Genomic DNA, 24,787 nt, shown 5'->3' on the forward strand with positions numbered 1-24,787 from the left:
CACATTCACAGTAACCATCGCACGTGCACAAGATGTAATAAAACAAAGATCTTTTAAAAAAATAAAGAAAAAACACGGAGAACAACTAATAATATATAATATACGTATCCTTTTTTCTTTTTTCTTTTAAAGTATTCAAAACAACAATATTTTGAATATCACTTGGGAGTTTGGAGTATTGTTTAGGACTCTGAACAGTGCAACGAAAATTTCGAATGTCGTTAAGACGTATTTGTATGAACAGCCTGTCTAGAATATGTACAACCTATCTAGTGTTATAACCATAAATTTTATGCTACAAAGGAACATTTTATATAAGCAAATTCTCATGCTATTGTGGAAAAATAAGGTGCATAGGCTTAACTCTCTTTATCGAAAAAAAACTTGCTGATAATATTTTAATTGGCTCGTGTACCGTAACTGGAGTACTACCTCGCTCACAATGGCATACACAAACACGGAACAACACGGACGTACAAACAAATATAGCTGTACGAAAACCATACCAAAGAAAAAAAAACTGGAGAGCAAGTAGTAACCATTCATAGCTGGGCATGTCTTTTTTAGTTTTTTTTTTTAGTATTTAGGTCTGCAATACTTTGAACATCATTTGGGAGGTCAGCATTTAGGGCCCTGTGCACGAAGTAAACTTTTGAAAGTAATAGCGATTAGTTATAAACCATAGATTTTACCTCACAAACTAATGTATTTGCAAAACAAGTTCCTATCTTATTGCCTAAAATAAGATGCATAAGTTTTGTATCACCCACAAAATAAACCGTATGCTGTAGTGTTTTAATTCTTCTTTAAATTGACGTAACTGAGGCACTGCCATACTCACCAGCCAAGGTCGTATGTGTTGCATTTCAAAACTCAAAGAGACTCAAGAAGAACGCTGATGATACTTGACTAATTAAACAACAACAAAATAAATAAGAGTGCATTATTGACAATTGTATATTATCTAGAATAGAAATGAAATTTTTTTTTCAGCTTACACACAATACCAATATTATGAGCGACTTTTGTCGGTGCTGCCAGTAATTGTCTCACAGTTAAAAAAAAAAAAAACCGTCTATACGTGCCCCCAAATGCGTAACAACCTTTTTTCTGGATAAAATAAGGCCAGCACGATCGATTTTCGTTATCCAGTGGATAATAATTTATTTATCACCTGAAAATAGCTAGAGATGAATTTTAAAAGTTAACTAGCAAATGATTTGTTGTAAAACTTTTTTAAATTGCCTTTGGTCGACTCTTAAGTGCTTCCATCAGATTGTATTTTTGTTCCACTCCAAAAATAACTGCTGAGTACCCCTTGTAAAATATCACGAAATTGCGGCCTTCCATTGAGAAAAGAATGAATAAAGTATAATGCTTCTGCCGCTTATTCAAGCATTAAGAAGTTTAATCACTACAATATCATGGCTAATGCTGCCAATCACTTTAAGATAAGACCAAGAATATTGAGATAATTTAAGCCTACTATCCAGACAATCAATAGCATAAGTGGTAGGATATGAAACCCAAACTGATTCTCATGAAAATTGTCTAGGATGTAAACTGACATTTGACCAGAAAAATCGATGTAATCTCACCTAATTAGTAATTTCAATACAGTTCGAAATTTCATGAATATTTCATTTTGAAATTTTCAGAAGGTCTGCATTTTATATATTTAATAATTTCTGAAACTCTTGATAAAGTTTATTACTCACAGAATAGTTTTGTTAATGGAACTACTACCCTATTGAGCGCGTTTTAGAAGAATTTTAAGATGTTTTGACTCTGTATTTCAAGTATTTCTGCCTCTTGGCGCAAGCAGTTCAGTCTTCAATCTTCAGTATTTCCAGTCTCCTGTCCCTCACTTCTGGAACTAGGATTTCTTTTTCAACAGAAATTAAGAACTAATAAAGAAAACCTGTTGGTCTTACTGTGCTGGTAATCCTATTTTGTTATGGCCTACAAAGAAAAGTCAGGAAAAAGGAATAACAAATACATTTTGTTGCTCCTTATTTTTATTTTTGTTCAATCCCCTTGCTCCTTCTTTATTTAGGGTAACTTGCTCCTCTGTTACTTTTTTTTAATACAGTTGTTTTCTTTTTAGTAATGGAGATCTTGTGTCCTCTGTAGTGGCGAGGACTACGGACTTGTATATCTGTCACAGTTTCAGTATAGGTTTTTTAAATACTGATGTCTACGCAATTTTTCTGGGAGGTCGGATTTACAGTAGATAAAACAAAAGTTATATTGAAAGTAAAAAAAAATATGGGGATTTTGCAGGCCTCCTTGATTACATGATAACTGGCTATATCGCAATATAATTACTGAATATAGAATTTATAGGTTCTATTTCTTTTGTTTTTTTCTTTAAGATCGGATAGTTCCATTGATCCTCGAGGAATTAATATCAGGGAGCAAATCACCGAAATCACACCTAGAAACTCAACAAGCGCTTGTAAAACAGTTTGCAGAAATTTTGGAGTTTGTAATGAAGTTTGACGAAATTAAGGTAAGGGAAAATGCTGCTAATTGTTTTCTAAAAACATTTTATGGTCTTATCACTTATGATACTTTTCTCTTTAATTTTCTTTTTATTTGAATTTTACCCTGCAATTACATTTAGTGTCTTCCAAGTTAAAGTTACAACATTCTATTAATACAGTTAAAACACATTTTGTTAAGTTTAGAAGTTAACTTAATTAAGTGGTCAAGTTTTCAGAAGTTTCTCAGAAAAAGAATACTACATTCTATTTCTAATAAAAATTTGACAGGGCTCATAAGAACAAGATAATAAGAAGGAAAGAACCTGACTAAAAAAGGAAAATGTATCGAGTGATGATGATGACAGACATTGGCGCTTGTTTAAAGGAAAGGTGAAAAGCCCTGGTGATTATTTACATCACCAGAAGGGCTCAGACGAACAGTAAAGAATTGATTTCGGGTAAAAAAAAAACAATGGTCAGACGAGACTCAAAATGTACCTTCTGCACACTTAAATACTCTTGACCTCTTGACCTCTTGACTATCTGTCAAGGATGTTTGAAACCATAAATGTTATTTTGCGAGTCTAAGTGTTCGCCAACAGTCTCAAAAACAAAGGGCTCATTGGTAGATTTTCCCTGCACTAAATAGAGCTTCCGAAGCAATTTCAGTACAAATTGTTAGGGGTTCTTAAATGCGTCAAAGTTCGAAAAGCTAATGAGAGCATAGTTTAAAAAATAGAAAACCTATAATCTCTTAGTAATTGTCGCCAAAACGCTCTCTATTCAATGTACATACAGCACAAATTATATACATTCTGTGTCAGCAAAAATTTCAACCAATGTGGTTAGCACAACAGGAAAATTCTAAAGCTGTCAGATTATTCAATGATATTTTTTTTTACACAAAATTCACGCTTTCTAATGATGTAAGTTTCATTAAATCTAAATATGTCTATCAGGTACAAAAAGGGAGAAGTTAAATGTTTTCTCTAAGATTTTCGGGATAGTAGATGTCGGCTTTTAGTTTTACTTGGATCTTATGAAAGCTCTACAAGTGCTGGTAAGACCGCTAAATCTATTCTGGCCACACAAATTGAAGACAGTTTCTAATGTCTTCGAACTTTATGTTATTGAACGGTCTTAAAATTGCCAAAAAGGGAAAATACTTAATGCAAGAGGGACAAAAAATACATCATGCCAAAGAAACACTCACTGGATGCGAGCAGATATGGTGATTATGGGCAGTCTTTCAGTACGTTCGCTTGGTGTATGTCTTGCGACCCTTTTCATCAGAATCCACAATTCATGTGTTGGCTTAGATTAATCCTTAATTGGTAGGTAAAAATATGTTAAAGGTCTAGGTGACAAAATCACTTAATATCAATTGGAAATTAAAGTACTCGATCCTAGCAAGGATAAGACTCTTAATAGCAATCAAGTTATGCTTAAAGGTATGTACATATTGCTTGACCTGCATATATGGCCAGTGTGTGATGAGATATATGTATCTCGACAGATAAGCAAATGCGTAAATGTATGTTATATCATGTGTAGCTGAAACAAATCGTATACGAGAACCCATATCTGTTGCTTCGAACTCTTTTTCTGGTGCTACTCATTCTGCCAATCAGGAGGTTTTGGCTGTTAATATTTTTATCGTCTGTGTTTATATTTTCTTCAAGAGGCATTCATATGTATGTCTTGGTAGGCCTCCCTGCCTAGAAATGAATATGTGCCCAGATACACGCCGATGCCTGGAAGTCAAACTTGATATGCACGTGAAAGCCACTTAAGAAAAAGACGTAATTTACTTTGTTTGTGTTTTGAGATTTTTCTTTATAGATGATGCTGCCTGCAATACAGAATGACTTCAGTTATTATAGAAGGATGTTATCACGAGATAGTACAAGTAGATTGGAAATGGACGGAGTGCTTGAAGACAAGGATCCTGATCTACCTCGTGAAGTGGCCGGAAAAATGTCTTTGTTTTATGCCAATCCCACACCAATGCTCAAAACCCTGAGTGATGCCACAACGAAGTTTGTGAATGAGGTAAATCTTGATTAAAAGAATAATTGAAAAAGGAAAATATCCGTTATTTTTACTAAAATAATGTAATTAATTGCTATCAACTTAGCCCCTATAGACAACCACTTTCGTTCCCAATGTGTGCCGTATTTCCTGCACCCGCCAAGTGGCTCCAGAGTGGCTCCAGATCGGACTCGATGGTGAAAAGTCAGGTTTCCTTTTGACCGCCGGCTTTTGAACGGCAACTGGAGACATTTTTGGCATTGTTTTGATAGCCCGTCGTCAGGGTGTCGTAGTAAATGGCCTAACCATTGGAGACCTCTATGTTTGATGACATTTGATATGGGTGGGTGTTTTCCAGTTTTACTGTGGATAGTATTGTTGTTGACTCTCGCAGATCACCTAACCTTCGGGATATACCGAAGGTATCTATGGAATAAGACATCCAGATTCTGTTTTTTTTAACTCTTAAGTCCAGGTCTCCTAACCATACTGTAGTACCTACACCACCATTGCATCTAATATCCATAGTTTTATCGTCAATATAACTTAGTGCTTGTTTCTTATGGGTTTCCTCAGACGGAGAAAAACAGCCTGGACTAAAGAATTACAAGCTTAGATTTCCAGGGCCCCTACATTGTCACTATTTCAACTAAATGTCGCAATTTAAAACTTAAAACTGGTCACTATGTGTCTCTGTTTTCGAGAAATAGTCACTAAAGTCACTTTTTTTTATGAAAACGGTTAAGTCTTTCCCAAAAAATTAATTTTTCCAGGCCAATGCAAACTCCGTTTGGAGTGGAATGATTTGAAAAAAAAAACATTTTTTTTTGTTTGCACTGCGTGGCTTTCAAACAGTTCGTGGTAACAACTGTAGTAAGGAGCGACCCGGCTCAATAGTAACCAAAACCAAAAAAATGGAATTTTGATACCAATAGCTACGTCAAAAGAATCGCATTTTAATTCTGATTTTAAATATATAAGTTTCATCAAGTTTAGTCTTACCCATCAAAAGTTACGAGCCTGCGAAAATTTGCCTTATTTTAGAAAATAGGGGGAACACCCCCTAAAAGTCATAGAATCTTAACGAACATGACACCATCAGATTCAGCGTATCAGAGAACCCTATCGTAGAAATTTCAAGCTCCTATCTACAAAAATGTAGAATTTTGTATTTTTTGCCAGAAGGCAGATCACGGATGCGTGTTTATTTGTTTGTTTGTTTTTTGTTTTTTTTGTTTTTTTCCCAGGGGTGATCGTATCGACCCAGTGGTCCTAGAATCTTGCGAGAGGGCTCATTCTAACGGAAATGAAAAGTTCTAGTGCCCTTTTTAAGTGACCAAAAAAATTGGAGGGCACCTAGGCCCCCTCCCACGCTAATTATTTTCCCAAGGTCAACGGATCAAAATTCTGAGATAGCCATTTTATTCAGCGTAGTCGAAAAACCTTATAACTATGTCTTTGGGTACGACTTACTCCCCTACAGTCCCCGTGGGAGGGGCTACAAGTTACAAACTTTGACCTGTGTTTACATATAGTAATGGTTACTGGGAAGCGTACGGACGTTTTCATTTTTTTTTTGGTTTGGGAGGGAGAGTTGAGGTGGGGGGGGGGTTACGTGGGAGGATCTTTCCATGGAAAAACTTCTCATGGGGGAAGAGACTTTCAATGAAGGGGGCGCAGGATTTTTTAGCGTTATTTAAAAAAAACAATGAAAAAATAAATATGAAAAGTTGTTTTCTACTGAAAGTGAGGAACAGCATTAAAACTTAAAACGAGCAGAAATTATTGCGCATATGAGGGGTTTACCTTCTCTTAATACCTCGCTCTTCACGCTAAAGTATTTTTAGTAATTACAACTATTTATTCTACGGCCTTTGTTATTCAAGGGTCATTCTTAAGGAATTGGGACAGAATTTAAGCTTTAGTGTAAAGAGCGAGGTATCGACGAGGGGTGAACTCCCTCATATACGCAATAAAACATACGAATATAGAAGTTTGTAACGTAAGTTAATTCGTAAATTACGTATATTTTTTACTAATGAAAATGTTCGTAAAAAAATTAAAAGTTCTAGTTGCCTTTTTAAGTAATCAAAAAATTGGAGGGTAACTAGGCTTCCTCCCTCTCTCCTTTTTCTCAAAATCTTCCGATTAAAACTATGAGAAAGCCATTTAGCCAAAAAAAAAATTAATATGCAAATTCCGTTTTAATTATTTATGTGTGGAGAGCCAAGATCAAAACATGCATTAATTAAAAAGCGTCCAGAAATTAAATAAAAAAACAAACAAGTTTTTTAAAATGAAAGTAAGAAGCGACATTAAAACTTAAAACGAACAAAAATTACTCTGTATATGAAAGGAGCTTTTCCTCCTCAACGCCCCGCTCTTTACGCTAAAGTTATTTACTGTTTTAAGAAGTAGAGTTAAGAGAAAGAGTCAAACTTTAGCGTAAAGAGCGGGGCGTCGAGGAGGTAAAGCCCCTTTCATATACGGAATAATTTCAGTTCGTTTTAAGTTTTAATGTCGCTTCTTACTTTCATTTAAAAAAACTTATTTTTTTTTGTTTAACCACTTTTAGAGGCTGTCCCCAAGTATATAGTCTGTCTCAACTCAGGCGCTTTTTTTTGTCAGCAGGCGTAACATTGGTAGCTAACAAGGTAAGTTCTAATATTTGATTTTCAGCCAAAATGGTTAGGCTACAATTCTCCTCATTGTCTCTAGTTTGTAGAAATTCAACAACAGAAGACTTTGTTGTTACCACAGCATAAATTGGTGAGGGCTGTTTTCTTGAATCCCTTAGAAGTGCTATTCTGGTTTTGATTTTATGCAAAGCTGTTGTACATAAATGAGAGCAGCTAAAGGGATTGACGACCCCTGCTGCTGGAGTCTGAAATTAGGGTATTGGATGATCTCCTTTCAGAAGGAGGCAGATTGAGATTAATTTGCGTAGTATATTTTAAGTAATTCTAAGGTTGACCCCATTTGCCTTCCCCTTGGTAGTTTTTCAGGCATGTAAAGATTGCAATTTTCATGTAAATTAGTTCTTTCTGGATTAAACTTGCGATAAGGTAAAGATAGCTTTTGTTTTTTATGTTGACTTGAAATTGAGCTTATATTTTATTTTCCTTTTCTTTTTTCAGTAACTTCATACTGAAGTAAGACCTGCACAATGGGGAAGAGCAAATTTTTAAAGGAATTGCTGTCAAAAGATAATCCCACTGGTTTACTCTGTAAAGATTGGCCTACTGAAGTGCTCAGTGATGCTACTGGATTTTCCTGCAGCTTGTGTATCTATATATTGAGCTGCTCAAAAGGCATACAAGCTCTGGAGTAGCACGCTAGAACAGAGGGTCATCAGCAAAACTTGCGCAATCCTTTGCAGCTACAGATGGCAATAGCTTCACACGCTAACGCTAGTGGAGAATCTTTGTCTTCCGAATCCCACTTACCCTTTTTTTTGCTTGAAGGACCACACTTTAAAAGCTGAACATGTCTAGGCACTGAAAATGTCCCGTCGAATCTTCCCGCTGTCTCGTGGCAGTATAGTAACTACCTTCAAAGCTATGTTTGGGGATCGGATGCTCAAGAACTTTCCTGTTGGAGCTGATTAGGTTGCATACGTCACAACCGACACTTTGTCGCCGCCTCACTCTAATAGGATGATATTGGATGATCTAAATGATGCCTACTACTTTATTGAGTTTTATGAGACAACAAGGGTTCACTTTCTCAGCAAACTTCATCCTGTTGTGTCTTGTGGCAGTATCGCACCTACATTAAAAGCTATGTTTAGGGATCGGATGCTCAAGGACTTTGCTGTTGGAGCTGATAAGGTTGCATACATCACAACCGACACTTTGTCGCCTCGTTTTAGTAGGATGATATTGGATGATCTAAATGGTGCCTATTACTTAATTGAGTTTTATGAGACGGCAAATGAAGCTAGTAAGAAAGAGTTTCAGGTTCGAGCCGGATTCTGGTCTGAGAAAGTGAACAGGGCTATTGATCGTCACATAGCTATTTATTTCATTGGTTACGCAAAAGCAGAAGATTTAAAACGTGAGCTTATGTAGGTAATTGATGAAACCAATTTAAGTCTCAAAAAGATCCCTATGATAAGGAGTGACGGACCTTTTGTTAATAAAAAGCTTTGGCGCTTGATGAACAGTTAAAAAGTTCAAAAAACTGGAGATCAAAGCAAAGAATCGTTAGATATCGGGAAGTGCAGGATCCATGTTGTCCATAATACTTTCCAAAAAAGACTAGAAGCTATTGCTGATGATGTTCCATAGTTGGTGATAGGAGTGTACTATTTCTGTCAGGGCTGGTCGGCTAGATTAGAGGACTTTCGGAAGATACTGCAAGAACTGAATATAACAACCGTAGGGTTTATTAAACACATGGCCACCAGATGGCTTACACTTGGCCCAGCTTCGTGAAAGTTTTTCTTGGAATGGGAACCATTGATTTAGTACCTACTGAAGTTATCTCTAAGAAAAACAAAATACTTATGAATTTGAACTCATATCTGTTGTTTGCAAAGCTTCTGAAGTGTACAACCATGAGAGTTGCAATTTGTTGAAGATTCAAAGAGAGTTGAGGAGTCAATGCAGAGTTGTTGCGGACAGTGCTGACTACTTTGCAGAGTTCAGTGAAGTATTTCATCATGATGAACCACTGATCCATCTCGTGTTTGCAGAGCAAAGTGAGCTCATACTAGTGATGTCTGGACGTATCTTGAACAAAGAGTGCTGAAGCAATGGCTAAAAGGCCGGAGGCCAAACTTTTTGACGATTCGTCAAATATGAAGAGCCTAGCGGACATCGTGTTATCTTATAACTACCTGAAAGATGTTAAAGAACGTCATAAGAAATCTTCCTTGTTGAGGGTGTGTTAACACTTCAGGGCTTCAGCTTCTTATTTGCTAAAAGACATCTGTTGAACAGCAACTCTACCGGACTCCTGAAAGAGTTTCAGATGCTTTCATCCCACTGAGAGAAAAACAACAAGTCTGAAAGATATTGGTTCAAAACACATATAGTTTTCAGAAAAGCGCCAATGACGCAGTAGGTCTTAGACTTTTACAGTGAGAGGAGGCAAAACACAAACTCATGTTTGTAGTGACTTTTGTTCGTTTCAAGCTTGATTTGCATATCCAGTTTAAGTTTCAATCGTTTTAAGATTTATTTTATTCATTTATATTATAATATATTGTATGTTTAATTGCTATGATTGCTTATTTAATCTCTCTTTGTTTTGAGCTTCATTTGTACTACAGTAGCAAAATATTTTTGTTCGTTTTAAGCTTGATTTGCATATTCAATTTAAACTTTACTCATTTTAAGATTTATTTATTCATTTATATCAGTGTCTGTTTTTTTTTTTTTGCTATAATTGTTTGTTTAATTTTTGTTCGTTTTGGGTTTCATTTATTCTTTAATAGTAATTTCTGGTCGTTTTGAGTTTGAGTTATTTTAGGTCTCTATTTCTTCTGATCTCAAGTTTCATTTAGCCTTTACTTTTCATTAAAAAACTTCTTTTTCGTAAAGTTTTTTTTTAATTAATTCCTGTTCCTTTTTTTATCGCCAAAGTTTCAAGTTTTTCAAAATTCCCTATGTCAAAATAATTTTTTATTCCAAAATAAATTAACAGTCTTGGCAAGAACTGATAAAATTAAACTGAATATTCGATATATAATTGTATTAATTGCTGAAAGCTCACTAGCTCAAGATTTTGTTTCACTCAGGGCCGTATTTAAAGCTTTGACACTTCTAAACACAAGCGTTTTTGCCGCTTCGTTTTGCAAGATTTCCGGGGAAATCCCCAAACTTCGGGAATAGTGAAAGCTGCAGGACTTAGTAGGCCTTTTGGTGAATCCTGGTCTGGTTGCGCTGCCAATTTTGTTTTATTTCAATGTTGTAATAAGTGCAAAAGAAAATATTTATAGTATAATCCATTTTAGCAAAGCAACAAATATGTAGTAGGCTTTTTGTTTTTTCGTTAGAGAAACGAACAGTAGCCAAACTTTTCTTTGTAATGAAAAATATAGGGGTCATGAACAGTTTTGGAAAGAGCTAATAAACCGAATTCCCGTAATTTTTGAGAATATATTATAGTTAATAAGTTTTTTTTGGGTAGGAGGAGGGGGACGGGCCATGGAGGGAGGGCTAGGGGTCCGCTCCCATGATTTTTTCAATTAAATATCGTTAGGTGGGATGCCGGGCCATGAAGAGAGGGCCAGCTCCCCTGATTTATTAATCATTGATAGTTCTTTGGGGGAGGAGAGGTATCGATCCATGGAGGACCAGAAGTGACCTCCCATAAGATTTGGAATAAAATATTTAAAAAAAATTTTTTTTGGGGGGGGGGGAAGGAGGCTATGGGTGTCCATGGTTGAGTTGCCATAATTTTTGGAAGAAAATATCACTAAGAAGTTTTTTTTTGTTTGTTTTTTTTTGTGTGAGGGGTGGTGGTTGTTGTTGGGGCATGCAATGAAGGCAAGGGGTCAGGTTCCTTAAGTTCTGGATTAAAATAGTGTTCATAAGTATTCTTTTCTTAGACCACACTGCCGTTCCATTACCAACAAATAAATTTTCAAATGAGGATAAATTCATTTATTTAGACAGTATAAAAATACAGGTACAAAGTCCAGATCGCTGTATATATGATCAAATATCTAAAACAAATTTTTTTGTTTTTTTTCTTACTTACTTTTTACTTTTTTTTATTTTTTTTTATGTGATCGAAGTATCTGGACTTTGTACCTATTTTTTTACTGTCTAAATAAATGGATTTATTCCCTTTTGAAAATTTATTAGTTAGCATTCATAAGTTTTTTGAGTGGGGGCTTGACATATCTGATCTTTGAACTATTTTCAAAACCCTCGCATAAGATCCTTATAGTCCCTTTTTACCCCAAATGCATTGTATCAAATTTTTTAGATAGCCATTTTGTTATAAAAAGTCAAAAGATCAGATAATAAAAACTCCAGGACATAACATACATCACTTGCAGCTGGGCTGTGGGAGGTTGTGATGACCCTGGAGTTTTTATTATCTGATATTTTGACTTTTTATAACAAAATGGCTATCTAAAAAATTTGATACAATGCATTTGGGGTAAAAAGGGCTGAAGGGCTAGTTTCCTTCCTGTCCTTCTTTACACTTAAAAAGGGAACTAGAGATCATTAATTCTACAAAAAACCTTAAATGCTTCTGGGCATAATTTACAACACTTTCCCCCGGGTTCTGGGTGTGTGTGTGTGTGAGTGTGTGTAAACCTCTTAGTTTTTGGTATGTGATCTTTGCTCTATTTTGGACAAAACAAAAATATCAATAATTCGATCTGATGCATTTTGGGGAAAAGACGGTTGATGGTGGGAGTAGTAGGATAGAGTTTCCAGCTCCCATGAATACACCCTTATTTGGGAACTAAAGCTTACATATACTAAACTAGAGCGTTGATCTACATACATAACCAGCTGCCCAGACAGGTATCCGACGCTTTTGGGTGAAGAACCTACATATTCCTGTCAGGACATGGTTAGCAAATATTCGATCTTTATTGAATAAAAGCAATGTCTTGTTATTATAATTCTTAATATTCAAGTCACGACAATATCTTTTGAAAATATTGTTTAGTATTGCGGTATGCATGAAGTTGAAATTAATAAATTTGTGTATATTTTAAGCAAAGTTACGACAGCCCTTCTTCATCCATGTCTCAACCTCCAAGGACCCCAATGCCTCTCCCCCAACTTTTGCCCCCTTTTTTGTACTTTTTTTAAGTTTAGTTTTTTTTAAGTATAATTTTTTTATATTTGTGGACTTAGAAATTTTAAAAAATGTTTTCAGGTCTTAAAGTAACAACAAATATACTTAAGACACAATTCACTTGTGATATTTTCGAAATACGACATCAAGATGATATAGATATGTTATTCGTGATTTTTCCTATTAGAAAAATAATGTTTATTTTGTTGGGTTTATTTACTTAGAATTTTTATGGGACTCAAAATTTATTTGGACTGGGGCAAGCAAAATTTCTTTACTTCTCCCAGTGTCTGTGTTTGTCTATTTGTATATCTGAATCTAGGTGTTTGTATGTGTTTTTGTCTCCCTCACTCTTTGTAAATGTTTGTCTGGGTGGGCGTTTGCTTGTCCCAGTGTCTGTCTTTGTTTGTATGTCTGAATCTGTATGTTTGAATGTGTTTTGTCTCTCCTGTGTTTTGTGTTTGCATGTCTGAATCTGTATGTTTTTATGTGTTTTGTCTCTTTCCAGTGTTTTGTCACTCTCTGTGCCTGTATGTCTGAGCGACTGTTTGCTCGTCTTTGTGTTTGTCTTTGTGTGTTTATGTGTTGATATTGCTAATACTTTTTAAGGTTTCAATAATACAATAGAGGATTCTCGTTATATCAGACGAGAGTTTGATAATGTAGTGCAAGGTGTTTGATATCAGACAAGATTTTGGTAATTTCACACAAGATTTGGAAATACTTGGCTAAAATTTTTGTCAGTATCACAAGCTATTATCATATGGAACTTTTCAAAAAAAAAAATCACTTGACATAACCAGCTGCTAATAGCCTATAAATTCTGAATCTAAAAAATTCGAACTAAAAAAAAAAAAAAAAAAAAAAAAAATCCTAAAAAATTCTAAGTAAAAAAATCTCACTACAATCGTTATTTTTCTAATTGGAAATATTACGACTAATATATCTATATCATCTTCATCTAGTATTTTGAAAATATCACAAGTGATTTTTTTTTGTTTTAAGTATATTTTGTTATTTTAAGACATAAAAAGAAATAAAAATTTTTTTCTACGTCCCAGAAAATTCTAAGTAGAAAAAAAATAAATAAAAGAGTTGCTACAAACAATATTTTTCTAATAGGAAAAATCATGACCAACATATGTATATCATCTTCATTTCATGTTTCGAAAATATCACAAGTGATTTTTTTTTAAAAGTATATTTTGTGTCATTCTAAGACATGAACAAAATTGAAAAAATTTCTAAGTTAAAAAAAAGAAAGTTAAAAAAAAGTTAATCTTAAGGAAGTACAGAAAAAAAGGGGGGGGGATAAGAGTTGGAAGGAGGGGCATTGAGGGCCTTGGAGGTTGGAACATAGATGGTCAAGGGCTGTCGTATCATTGCGTGAAATATCTTGAACTTTATTAATTTCAACTTTATGCATACGCCAATATTAAAAAGTATTTTCAAAAGACAAAACATTTATTCATATAATTGTCATGACTTAAATATTAAATATTATAATAGCTGGACATTGTTTTTATTCAATGAAGATCGAATATTTGCTAATCGTTTCCTGACAGTAATATGTTGTTTATTCACCCAAAAGGGCCGGATACCTGTCTGGGCAGCTGGTTATGTATGTAGACCAATGCTCCAGTTTAGTATATGCAAGCTTTAGCGCCCAAATAAGGGTGTATTCATGGCAGCTGGAGACTCTAAACTACTTGGGAGAGCTAGTTGCCATCAGATTACTTTCGACTCTCAAAAAGGGAACTAGAACTTCCGATTTCTAGTGAGTTGAGTCCCCTCCAAAGTTCACCTTTTCCATAAAAACGTTATTCCCGGGCATAGTTACCACCCTTCTCGCGGGGCATGGGGGGTATGTTAACCCCAAAAGTTTTTTCTGATATTTGGAGTATGATCGTTGGGCTACGAAATGGATCAGATTTTATCTGGTCCAACGATCTGATTTTATCTGACCGGTTTTATCTGACGCGTTTGGTGAAAAAAGGATGTGTGTAGAAGGGGTGTGGAAAGGACGGAGGAATTAGATGCACTCCGTTTACTTTTGTCTCTTAAAGCGGCAACTAAAACTTATGGTAACTAGAACTCAATTTCTAATCAAATGATCAATCTCTCAAGTTTATACCACTCCTTACATAAAAACCTTATATACCCCCGTTGCATAACGTACAACACTTGTCCTCCGACTCTGAGGGTTTGTGTCAACCCTGGAGTTTTTTATTATTATTTTATGTTCAAACCCTTTTGATCAAAATGACTATTTCAAAGTTTTGATCGGATTAATTTGGGGAAAAAGGGCCTTACGGGAGGGGGTACAGTTTCCCTCCGATTTCTTTTGACTTAAAACGGCACTAGAAATTCCGATTTACAATCGAATTAGCCCCCTCCGAAGCTTATACTACCATTCCTTCCATATTAAGTGCATATGGGGAAAAATACATTGGAGTTTGATGGCCTTTGGGTTACTGGGGAAGGCTAGTTGCCATCGAATCAAATTTGACTCTTAAAAAAAAGTTAACTAGAACTTTCAATTTCTAGTTATTTGAGTCTTCTTCGAAGTCTTTACGACCACCTCCTCAATAAAAAGTATATGCCCCCGAGCATAAGTTCAGCCCTTCACCTGGGTTTTGGGGGTAGGGGTATCTTGACCTCGATATTTTTATCATATGATCGTTGGACTATTTCAAACAAAATGGCTCCAAAACAAAATTTCAAAACCTTTATCGGATGCATTTGGGGATAATTAAATAAAAAAAAAAGATTTTTTTAACTGAAAGTAAGGAGCAAAATTAAAGCTTAAAACGAACAGAAATTACTTCGTATATGAAAGGGGCTGCTTCCTCACCAACATCCCGCTCTTGACGCTAAAGTTTGACTCTTTCTCTCAACTCTTCTTTTTAAAACAGTAAAAAACTTTAGCGTTTTTTTCTACGTCCCAGAAAATTCTAAGTAGAAAAAAAATAAATAAAAGAGTTGCTACAAACAATATTTTTCTAATAGGAAAAATCATGACCAACATATGTATATCATCTTCATTTCATGTTTCGATATTCAGCCGTTCCTGGGATATTGCTGATACGGGCTTTTGACAACCGGTGTGTACTTAGTCTGTTTTTATTCTATTCAAAATCCTCCTGAATATTTCTTGAAAGTGTCACCTATATACACTAAGCCTCTTTGGAGACTCAGGATCAATCACACCTCCCTTTCCCGATTACAAACTCTGTATTTAAACAACGAGCAACTTGTGTAACCCACAGCTCTTCTTTCCGGAGCTCTGGGGGTCTTGTCATCCCCGAAGGCATGTTTATCTGACTCTTGGACTGCTTTGTACAAAATTGCTATCTCAATATTCTCAAAATTTCATCAGATGTCTTTGCAGCTAAAAAGGGCATGGAAGGGGGACTGGTTGTCTTCTGATTACTTTCGACTTAAAAGGACACTAGAACTCTCAATTTTCAATCGAATGGTTCCCCCCTGAAGTATCTAATGAACGAATGAACTTTATTACCCGTAAAAGTATAAAAAACACAAAGTACGGAGTATTATAAATAAACATCAATCTTCTAAGATCAATCTTCCACACGAAGTGGCTCTGAAAAAAAAATAATAATGAGCAATCGATTGATAATCCAATGAAGGCTTATTGCTCTTTACAAGAGCATTTTTATCCTTATATTATCCTGTGTGGATAAAATATGCTTTAATACTGTTTATTTACATGTATTCATGCCTATTCCTGTCTAAACATATTTACTGTTTATGCTGCATTCATTTCGTTCATGTAGGGTTTGTCGTCATTGCCAACGGCGTAATAGCCACATTCTTAATGTCACTCGCAGCCTTCTGTTTCGCAGGCATACCAGATATTGAACTGGAAAGGTTGATGCTCTTTTTTAACCTTTGATCCCGAATCTGAGCCAATGAGATTCCGCAGGGCACGGGCCTTTTTGAAATCAGCACATTTGCCTCCCTCTTTGTTTGTGACCCTGACTTTAAAATTTAGATACGTTCCTCTTAAAACGAAATTAACCCTTCAATGATATCATGCATTAAATCACTTTACTAAAAAACAAGACATGCAAATCTCATCAAGTAACCGCGTCACTTACCATAGAAAACAAAAACTATCCTCCCCGTGTTTTTTACCTTTCAAATATCAATTTAGCGTGCAAGCTCATCGCGTAGACTGATTACCAACTAGGTATCTCGGGATTGAGCAAAAAAGGTAAATGTATTCCTCGTCTGGCGTACCCCTATTCAGTGTTGAAGAGAAAATTGCATGTCGAGAAGATGTAAATGAGGCTTCCTTTGTTTCATAGCATTGTCGAGATAAATTAAGGGCGGGAAAAAAAGAAACAAAATATGTTATGTTTTCTGTTATTTTTTTTCCCAGACCCGTCTATCTCTATTTATATCTCAAATTCACGCTTTTTTAAGGTTTTTCTTTTAGTTGTTTCAAAATTAAGAAGTTCTTAAGGCAGTATCATATTTTCGTCGGTGTTACCACTTTCAACCATGAACATAGGATAAGTAGAACTAATGAATTAAATTTGACAACGAGTTTTATCCATAAAAATGTAAACATTTACAATCTGTTGATTCCCAAGACAGCTATACCTTCAAAGGAAAGTCACACTTCTTATGCTGTTTGGTAGCACATTTATTTAGCTGTTAATTTTGGCTTTTTTTTTTAAACCTCGTTTCTGTTTTCAAATTAGGCGCTGGCCAATTTCAGAAACTGCATATGGAGGTATCTTTTTGGTGTTAAAAGTTGAATTCTCAATTTTTGCAGTTAACCAATTTAAGCAGTCAGATTTCAGTTTCACTGTCCTTTGTACTTCAAGTGAAAAAATTTATGATAAAACAGATGAGTAGTAAATATTGTTTTCAGTAAATTATATATATATATATATATATATATATATATATATATATATATATATATATATATATATATAATTATTCTTGAATAATTGTTTGTTTCTTCCCGTATTATAATATCAATCTGATCAAGTTCCTCATCATATTTTGAACATATTTACAAACAGAGGATTTGAGAAAACTTGACTTAGCAATCATCTAAGGTACCAAACAAATACAACGTAGAGACAATAGGGAAAATTTCAAGACAGTGGAAATTATTTCTGTAGATATTTCGGCCCTATGTCCAAGGGCCGTCTTCAGCACAATACAAGAATAAGAGAGAAATATATATATATATATATATATATATATATATATATATATATATATATATATATATATATATATATATATATATATATATATACTTACATCAAATTGTGAGGATTAAAACTGAATAATTAAAAACACTTTTTAAAACTTTTTTTTTTTTAAATAGCCCTAGCATCCTTACTTCAACGAAGTTCAACCAGGACTGGCGAAAAGAATGAAATGAGAATATAAGCTCATTCAAACTGAAGATAATAAAATGATTAGATGCAATTTCTTAAAGCTAATCTTGCTTGTTTAGCAGCCTGTCTCAAAGGCCTTTTCGTAGTCGGTTCAGTACTATTATAAATCGGTTTAGTAAAATATTTTGTTAGATCATTTTTAATTAAATTTGAGTATAAAGAATTTAGTGAGTATTCCCCCAAGTCCCTGTTCAAAGAAACATTATTATTTATTTTGAGATTAATTTCGTTTGATTCTCGAACCACCTGTTTTATTCCCAAATCATTACTAATGAATGAAGAGTTTTCAAAAAGTATCATGTGGGACGGATTATTAAATATATTGTATTAGTATTGTATTAGTATTGTGCTGAAGACGGCCCTTGGACATAGGGCCGAAATATCTACAGAAATAATTTCCACTGTCTTGAAATTTTCCCTATTGTCTCTACCTTGTATTTGTTTGTTATGGAAAGGCAGTGCGGTCTTCGTCGCTATTTTCATCTAAGGTACCACTGATATAATGATGTAATGTTGATCTAATCTGATTAGATAATTGAATGATTTATTTTTACCTAAAAATGCATGAAAATAGCGAGATTCAAATGATTAGGCAATAAATCATACAGATTTGAGATCTGACATTCCTTCCCCAGCGCAAAATTTCGTCTCCCTCCCGTAAACATAGGCTGTTTGGACCTATGGACAACAGATATTTCTTAATCGTGCTGCAATTCAGCTGCATAATTTCTTTTATCCCGAACTTTAATATAAGACATTCTTTTTGGCAGGAATACTCATTCTTTTATGATGAGAAGGGGTATTTCACCTGAGATGAGAGCTCCCTCCTTCTCCTCTCCTACGGTTGGATTTAGGCTGTCTTGCAAATTCATCAACTGCCACCTTAACCATTGTATCAGTTATTAGAAAATTGATGGTTAACGCTCATATTTGAACGGGACTTCAGTTACTTGCTACGTTCTCGAGATTTCTATAGTACGTTTTTCACTGGTTCATGCAAATACATTAATTTTGGATGTATCTGGGGATTGTAATGAGAAATCTTTCCAACAACCTGTCTTTCTGTAAATGTATGTTATATATAGGGATGTACACCGAGAGTTTTTTGGACCTTAAAAAAACCTCGTCTTATTTCTTTATTTTTTAGCGTATGTGTGAGTTTCTGATCTTGTTATATTTTTAGTAGATATTAAAATGGAAAATTCTTGTTTTTTTAGACGAACCTTGTGGAAAATACCTCTGAAACTCTTGGAACAATGGCCATAGTGTGTCAAAGGATGATCGATAATCCGTAAGTATCTCCCTCGTATTTTACTTGTAATGATCAGCCCTCATAATACCGTGTGTTAACTTTTGGGATTTGATCAAAGTACATCAAACAAAGATTAAAGTACCTAATAGTTCAATTGAAAATACTTAAATTTGATGAGAGAAAAAACAGCCCACGCTGGGGAAGGAAAAAGAGGACATGATCCCTGAAAATCCGTGTATCATGACTCAAACCGTGGGTTTGTCGTGTATTTTAGTGTGTCTTTCCCCTCTGAAATTTATATAGGATAGGAGTCGTTCTAATTAATCTTCATCCCCCTCCCTTATCCTCCCTCCCATATTCTAGTGTAGTCTGGGCCGTATTTTGCTTTAAAAAAATATATATCTGATGTAGAATAAATTTCATATGTAGATACCATAGTGTTTGTATCTTGTAATCGAATTATTTATAAATGTTTCATAAATCGTTTATAAATTTATAAATTATGCAGCTAAATTGTGGTTGTAATTAAATTAAAAATGATATTTGCATTATACAAATGTTGTGTATTATTCACTGTAAAGCATGAACTTCTGGTTTGGCCTTCTTATTCGTGAGGATATTTTCGTATTCTGATTCGTTTTTTTCTTTTATTAACAATTTTGGATTTGTCCATTTTTCAACTTCTTTTTAAATCTATTATTCATATTCCCTCATTGAGTCGTATGCATCTCAGTTATGTAAAGGAAAAGGAAAAAGGGGAAAAAGAAGGCAAATAAACTAATATTAGGTATAAAAAAACGTATCCGAAGAATCTTATTTTCATGAGCCGGCTTTGTAAACTGTATTAGATTTATTTGCTTTCTTGCTTTGGCAATGTGTCATGTGTTCAACTGAATATTTAAATTACCCTTTTTATTTTAGAATTTATAGAGCTTAAATCACCTCCGATTCAGTGGGAAGTCTCTCAATATGCAATATTAAGTAAGGGACAACTTGAAAGATTCGCTTTTAAAAAGTCTTTGTCAATTTGAATTTGTCTATCACCCCATTGTTGCTAGGAAAGTGTGTTGAATTGTTCACAAAACAAAGGGTATAGATTTTATTGACTCAGAGTTTTGCATTATTCAGGATTTGAAAGTGATAGTAGGTTCTAAGGATATAAAGAATCGTAACAATTTTACCGGTTCAAAGGTTCAACAAATTTATAATTTCAAAGGGGCTTTAAATTGAAAAAATATTTGCTCAGTCTTCGCGTTTTATATATGCTCCAAACCAAGTGGGTTCTAATGAAGGATTAATATAGCAATTATTGCATGGTGAATTTAGATTCATTTGAGCTAATGTTTACCTAAAAATCATGGGCATCTTGTTGCAACTAGGATTTTTATTGTTCGTTATTCTTTTGTTTCTCTTATTATTTTCTTCCTTTTTTTGGTAAATTTTAGGTCTTGTTCAAATTTAGCCATTACCTAAAATTATGCTTTTATGAGATATGCCTTTAGGCTTAGGTGATCATTTAATGATCTTCTTTCAGAGTATGTTAATCGCAGTATTTTCGTTCACAGACAACGCTAGAGCGTTGCCTATATTAAAGATATGTAAGGCTTGAATATATTTTTATTAATTTTATTTTTTTCCTAAAGGCACATCTTATGGAAGGGGGGTTGCATAAAACTCGAAGGGGATTCATTCGATTGGAATTGAAATTTTTATTGCCCCTTTTAAGAGTCAAAAGGGATCGGAGGGCAACCAGCACCACTCCTTTTTTAACTGCCCCTTTAACTGCCCTCCTGCAGTCGCCTCTTTTAACTGTCCTTCCTCCAAAGGCTTACGATTGATATTTTGAAGTAACCACTTTATTCAAAGTAGTCTAAAGGTCAAATGATTATGCCTCCGGAGATGAAATGGTACCTCAATAATCTAGGGACAAGGGCTGTAAATTACGAAAGTTGCCCGTTGTTTATATGTAGGGTTCGTTATGGAGACAAGCATGCTTGATCCTGGGTCTCCAAAAAGGCTAAAACTATTCTGTTGAGGCTTCCAAAAATTGCTGAAGAGGATGGTTGAAAAGAAAAATCAAAAGCACACTTTGAGTATGCTGGTTGTCAAAAGGGCTTATCAGTAATATCTCAGGAATGGATAAGGGAATTAAGTTTCAACTTTCAGGGCATATTGAGGGGGCTGAATGATGGTGGAAGGGCCAGTCCCCTCCCACGGTTTTAGCTGCTCTCCCCCTAAAAACATATGATCAAAATTTTGAAATGGCCATTTTACGAGGTAGCCCTTACAGTCCCTGGGGCAAGGACTGTAAGTTATACAAATATATCGAAAAAATGAGAACATATAATTAGCATGATGGCTGTCAAAAGGAATATCGAAGGACATGGACATGGCACAAAGTTCAATGTATTCAGTTGAAACTTTCAGGGCGTGTTTAGGGGCTGTGGATGAGTAATTGGAAGGTAGCAAGCGCCCCCCTTACGGGGTATACAGTTTGTTTATTTTACGTGCAGGATTGTCATTGATGAAGGAGGGAAGCGTTAATCCTAGGTGTGTCCAACAAGCCTAAGGGTATTGAGGGGACAGTTATTAGTTACATATTAGGTTTGTTATTGGGGAATGGGGTATGATTGCTCGTGAGTCTTAAAAAAGGCTTCGGGTACTAAGGTAATACTCTCAAGAACTGTTGAGGGGTATGTCGAACAAAATGAAAATTTACAGTGAGTATAAGGACTGTCAAAAGGAATACCTGGGGACATGGCTGACGGTGTTAAGTTGAAACTTCATGGGCATGTTGAGGGGATATGGAAGAGTGATCGGAGGTCAGCAAGCCCCCCATCCCTTGTTTGTCTAGATGCCCCTCCCCTCAACGCTAATAGAAATTTTGAAACGTAATTTTTTTCTCAATGGTCAAAAGGTCGAATAATTATGCCTCCAGCAATTCTTTGCCCACTGGAGCCCCCAGGGCAAGGGTGCAGGATTTGTCGGTAAAAGAGGGTTTAATCCTAGGTGTGTCCAAAAAGCCTAAGAGTATTTAGGGGACAGTTGAGAGGTATTTTGTAATAAATTAAAAGACAGTATGTGCATCCTGTTTTTTTTTTTTTTTAAGTATTCTGCGACATCTCAAGAACAGTTAAGGTTATTAATTTGAAACTTTCAGACCCACTCCTACTGCTAACACTACTATGCCTGCAACTGCGACCACGTGTGACTGCGATTGTGACTGCTTCCGACGGTGACTATTTGCAACTGTGATTTCTCGTGGCTTCTACTTCTTGCGACTGTGACTAAGATTACTTGCGACGCCCACTACTACTTGTAACTCTGACTACTTGCGACTTCGAATTCTTGCGATAACGACTAATCTCGACCGCGACTGCACCCACTTGTGACAGTGACCATTTCTACTTGTGACTATTTTCAGGAAATTTTGAGGGAATATTGAACAAAATCAAAACACGCCATGTCCATGCTGGCCGTCAAAGTGACTTACCGTCAATATTTCAGGGACGGCTGATAATATTAAGTTCAAACTTCGAGGGGAAATTCAGGAGGATGTTTTAAAGTGATCGAGGGCAACCAGCCCTTTCCTCCACATGCCCTATTTAGATGTCCCCTCTTTAACTGTGATCAAAATTTTCAAAAAATGGTTTTGTTCAAAATAATCAAAAGTCTAATAACTTTCACTCCTTTAATGCCAAACCCCACAGCCTCTGGAGAAAGGGTCATAAATTATTAAATTTGCCCATTGTTTGAATACATGATTTATCATTGGTAAAGGAAGAATATTTGATCATGAGTGCATCCGATAAAGCTAAGGATGTTAAGGGGAAACTTCAGTGAACGTTGAATAGAATGCTAAGTTAGATCAAAAGACACTATGTCCAACCAGGCTCTCAAAAGGGCGTATATGCGTTTTCGCTGGTACGGCTAAGGATATTCACTTGTTTCAGGGACGATCTTCCTAGCACCACTACTATGACTGCCAGTAGTTGCAATTGCCATTGTGACCATTTGTGACTGCGACAACTTGCAACCTTTACTGAAACTGCTTGTGATTGCAACTACTTCTACTTACGGCAACTTTTGGGAAATATTGAGGGGATGTTGAACTAAATTAAAACACACTATGTGCATGCTGAAAATCAAAAGAGCGCATCAGCAATATTTCTAGAACGGCTGAGGGTATTAAATTTAAACTTTCTGGGGGGGAGAGAGAGGGCAGTATGAAACTCCTGTTTTTAGTAACTCTTTGTCGTTTTAAGTTTGACGTGGACATTCAACTTAGTTTTTGCTCCTTGTAAGGTTTATTTATTCATCTATATCAAATATGTTGTCTTTATGTCTCATTTGATTATTTATTTTAATTTAGTCGTTTTGGGTTTCATTTCGAAAGTAAAATAGTTCAAAATGGGGATGATACCTTTTTATTGACATTGAATAGATATAAAATTATTTAACTGGATATTTCGAACACATATGCAGTGTTCATCATCAGCAGTAGTTTTACTGCTGTTTTACTGCTGATGATGAACACTGTATATGTGTTCGAAATATCCAGTTAAATAATTTTATATCTATTCACTGTCAATAAAAAGGTATCATCCCTATTTTGAACTGTTTTACTTTCGTCATGGAAAGGCAGTGTGGTCTTCGAAGTTATCTATGGGTTTCATTTGTTCTTTCATAGTAGTTCTTGGTCGTTTTGAATTTAAATTATTATTGGAATTCATTTCTGCTCGTCTTAAGTTTAATATCGCTCTTCACTTTTCTTGAAAAACTTCTTTTTTGGAAAGTTTTTTTTTTTTTTTTTACCGTAACTAATCCGTTTCCGAAACCCTGTTTTTTAGACTTTTGATTACCATTTGTTTGACTGCTTTATACTTCGTTGCCACGAACTGTTTGGAGTTGAATTTTTTTTTTGTCTGTTTTAATGTCGCATAGAGTCTGAATTTGATGGCAGCTGCCGCCTTCCTCATTTATGCAATCTTAACGCTAAAGTTTGATGTTTTAATTACCTTTTTTTTGGGGGGGGGGAGGGGTCTGAAGTGACATAAAGTAGTTTTATAATTGGCAATGTCTCAATTTCTATGGGGTTATTCCTTTGAAATATTATAGTATTAATCCCGAGGGCTGTCTCCTGTCCTTACGTTTTGTACCAATTAGCATAATACGTTTTATTTCACACTAAGAATGTTTCTACAATATAAAGAGAGCCCTTACTATCTTGCCATTAGCATCGCATGTTTAGTCCAAATGTATTTATTTGAATAAAGTGATTTAAGGAGGGAGGGGTGGGGGGCAAAATATTCTCAATTTTGTCTAAAATACTGTAAATGTTGGCATAGTAAATGTAGTTTTAGAGACTTTGGATCATTACCTCTCCCAGAGAAAAGGTCCTCTGACCAGTGTCTCCGTAACTGATGTGCAACTATATAATTCTCTATAGCCATTATTATGTCTAAAGTCCATTTGTATATTAGTATATTTTCTCTTTTTTTTATTAAAGGGACCTGATCTCTCGATTCCAAAGGGAAGAGACTTATTTGTTTGTGCTGCGAGTGATTGTTGGACTAGTGGTTTTGTATGACCACGTGCATCCACAAGGAGCCTTCGTTAAAACATCACATATAGACGTAAGTTTTCTTCTTCATGGGTAGATATACACTACAGGACAGCAGCTTGTTTGGGAATGGCTTGTTTAAGTCTCTGAACCGTCAAAAATAAGAAAAATTACTAAGAAGAATCGAATAAAAATAATAAGAATTGATAATTACAGCTAAGGTAGAAGCGCAACTAAG

The 24,787-nt window shown here is 35.1% G+C and overlaps 1 protein-coding gene across 1 annotated transcript in view; it reads left to right on the forward strand.

Annotated features, from left to right (window-relative positions):
• The window catches only part of LOC136034727 (CYFIP-related Rac1 interactor B-like), a 56,404-nt gene that overhangs the window by 21,269 nt on the left and 10,348 nt on the right, over positions 1-24,787 (forward strand). Inside the window, exons 4-7 of the mRNA XM_065716093.1 lie at positions 2,376-2,512; positions 4,329-4,538; positions 18,952-19,025; positions 24,496-24,622. Coding sequence (XP_065572165.1) covers positions 2,376-2,512; positions 4,329-4,538; positions 18,952-19,025; positions 24,496-24,622 — 548 coding nt within the window. The remainder of the gene's footprint in view (positions 1-2,375; positions 2,513-4,328; positions 4,539-18,951; positions 19,026-24,495; positions 24,623-24,787) is intronic.

This window comes from Artemia franciscana, chromosome 13 (genome assembly GCF_032884065.1).
Source record: "Artemia franciscana chromosome 13, ASM3288406v1, whole genome shotgun sequence".
In the NCBI taxonomy this organism is placed as follows: Eukaryota; Metazoa; Arthropoda; class Branchiopoda; order Anostraca; family Artemiidae; genus Artemia; species Artemia franciscana.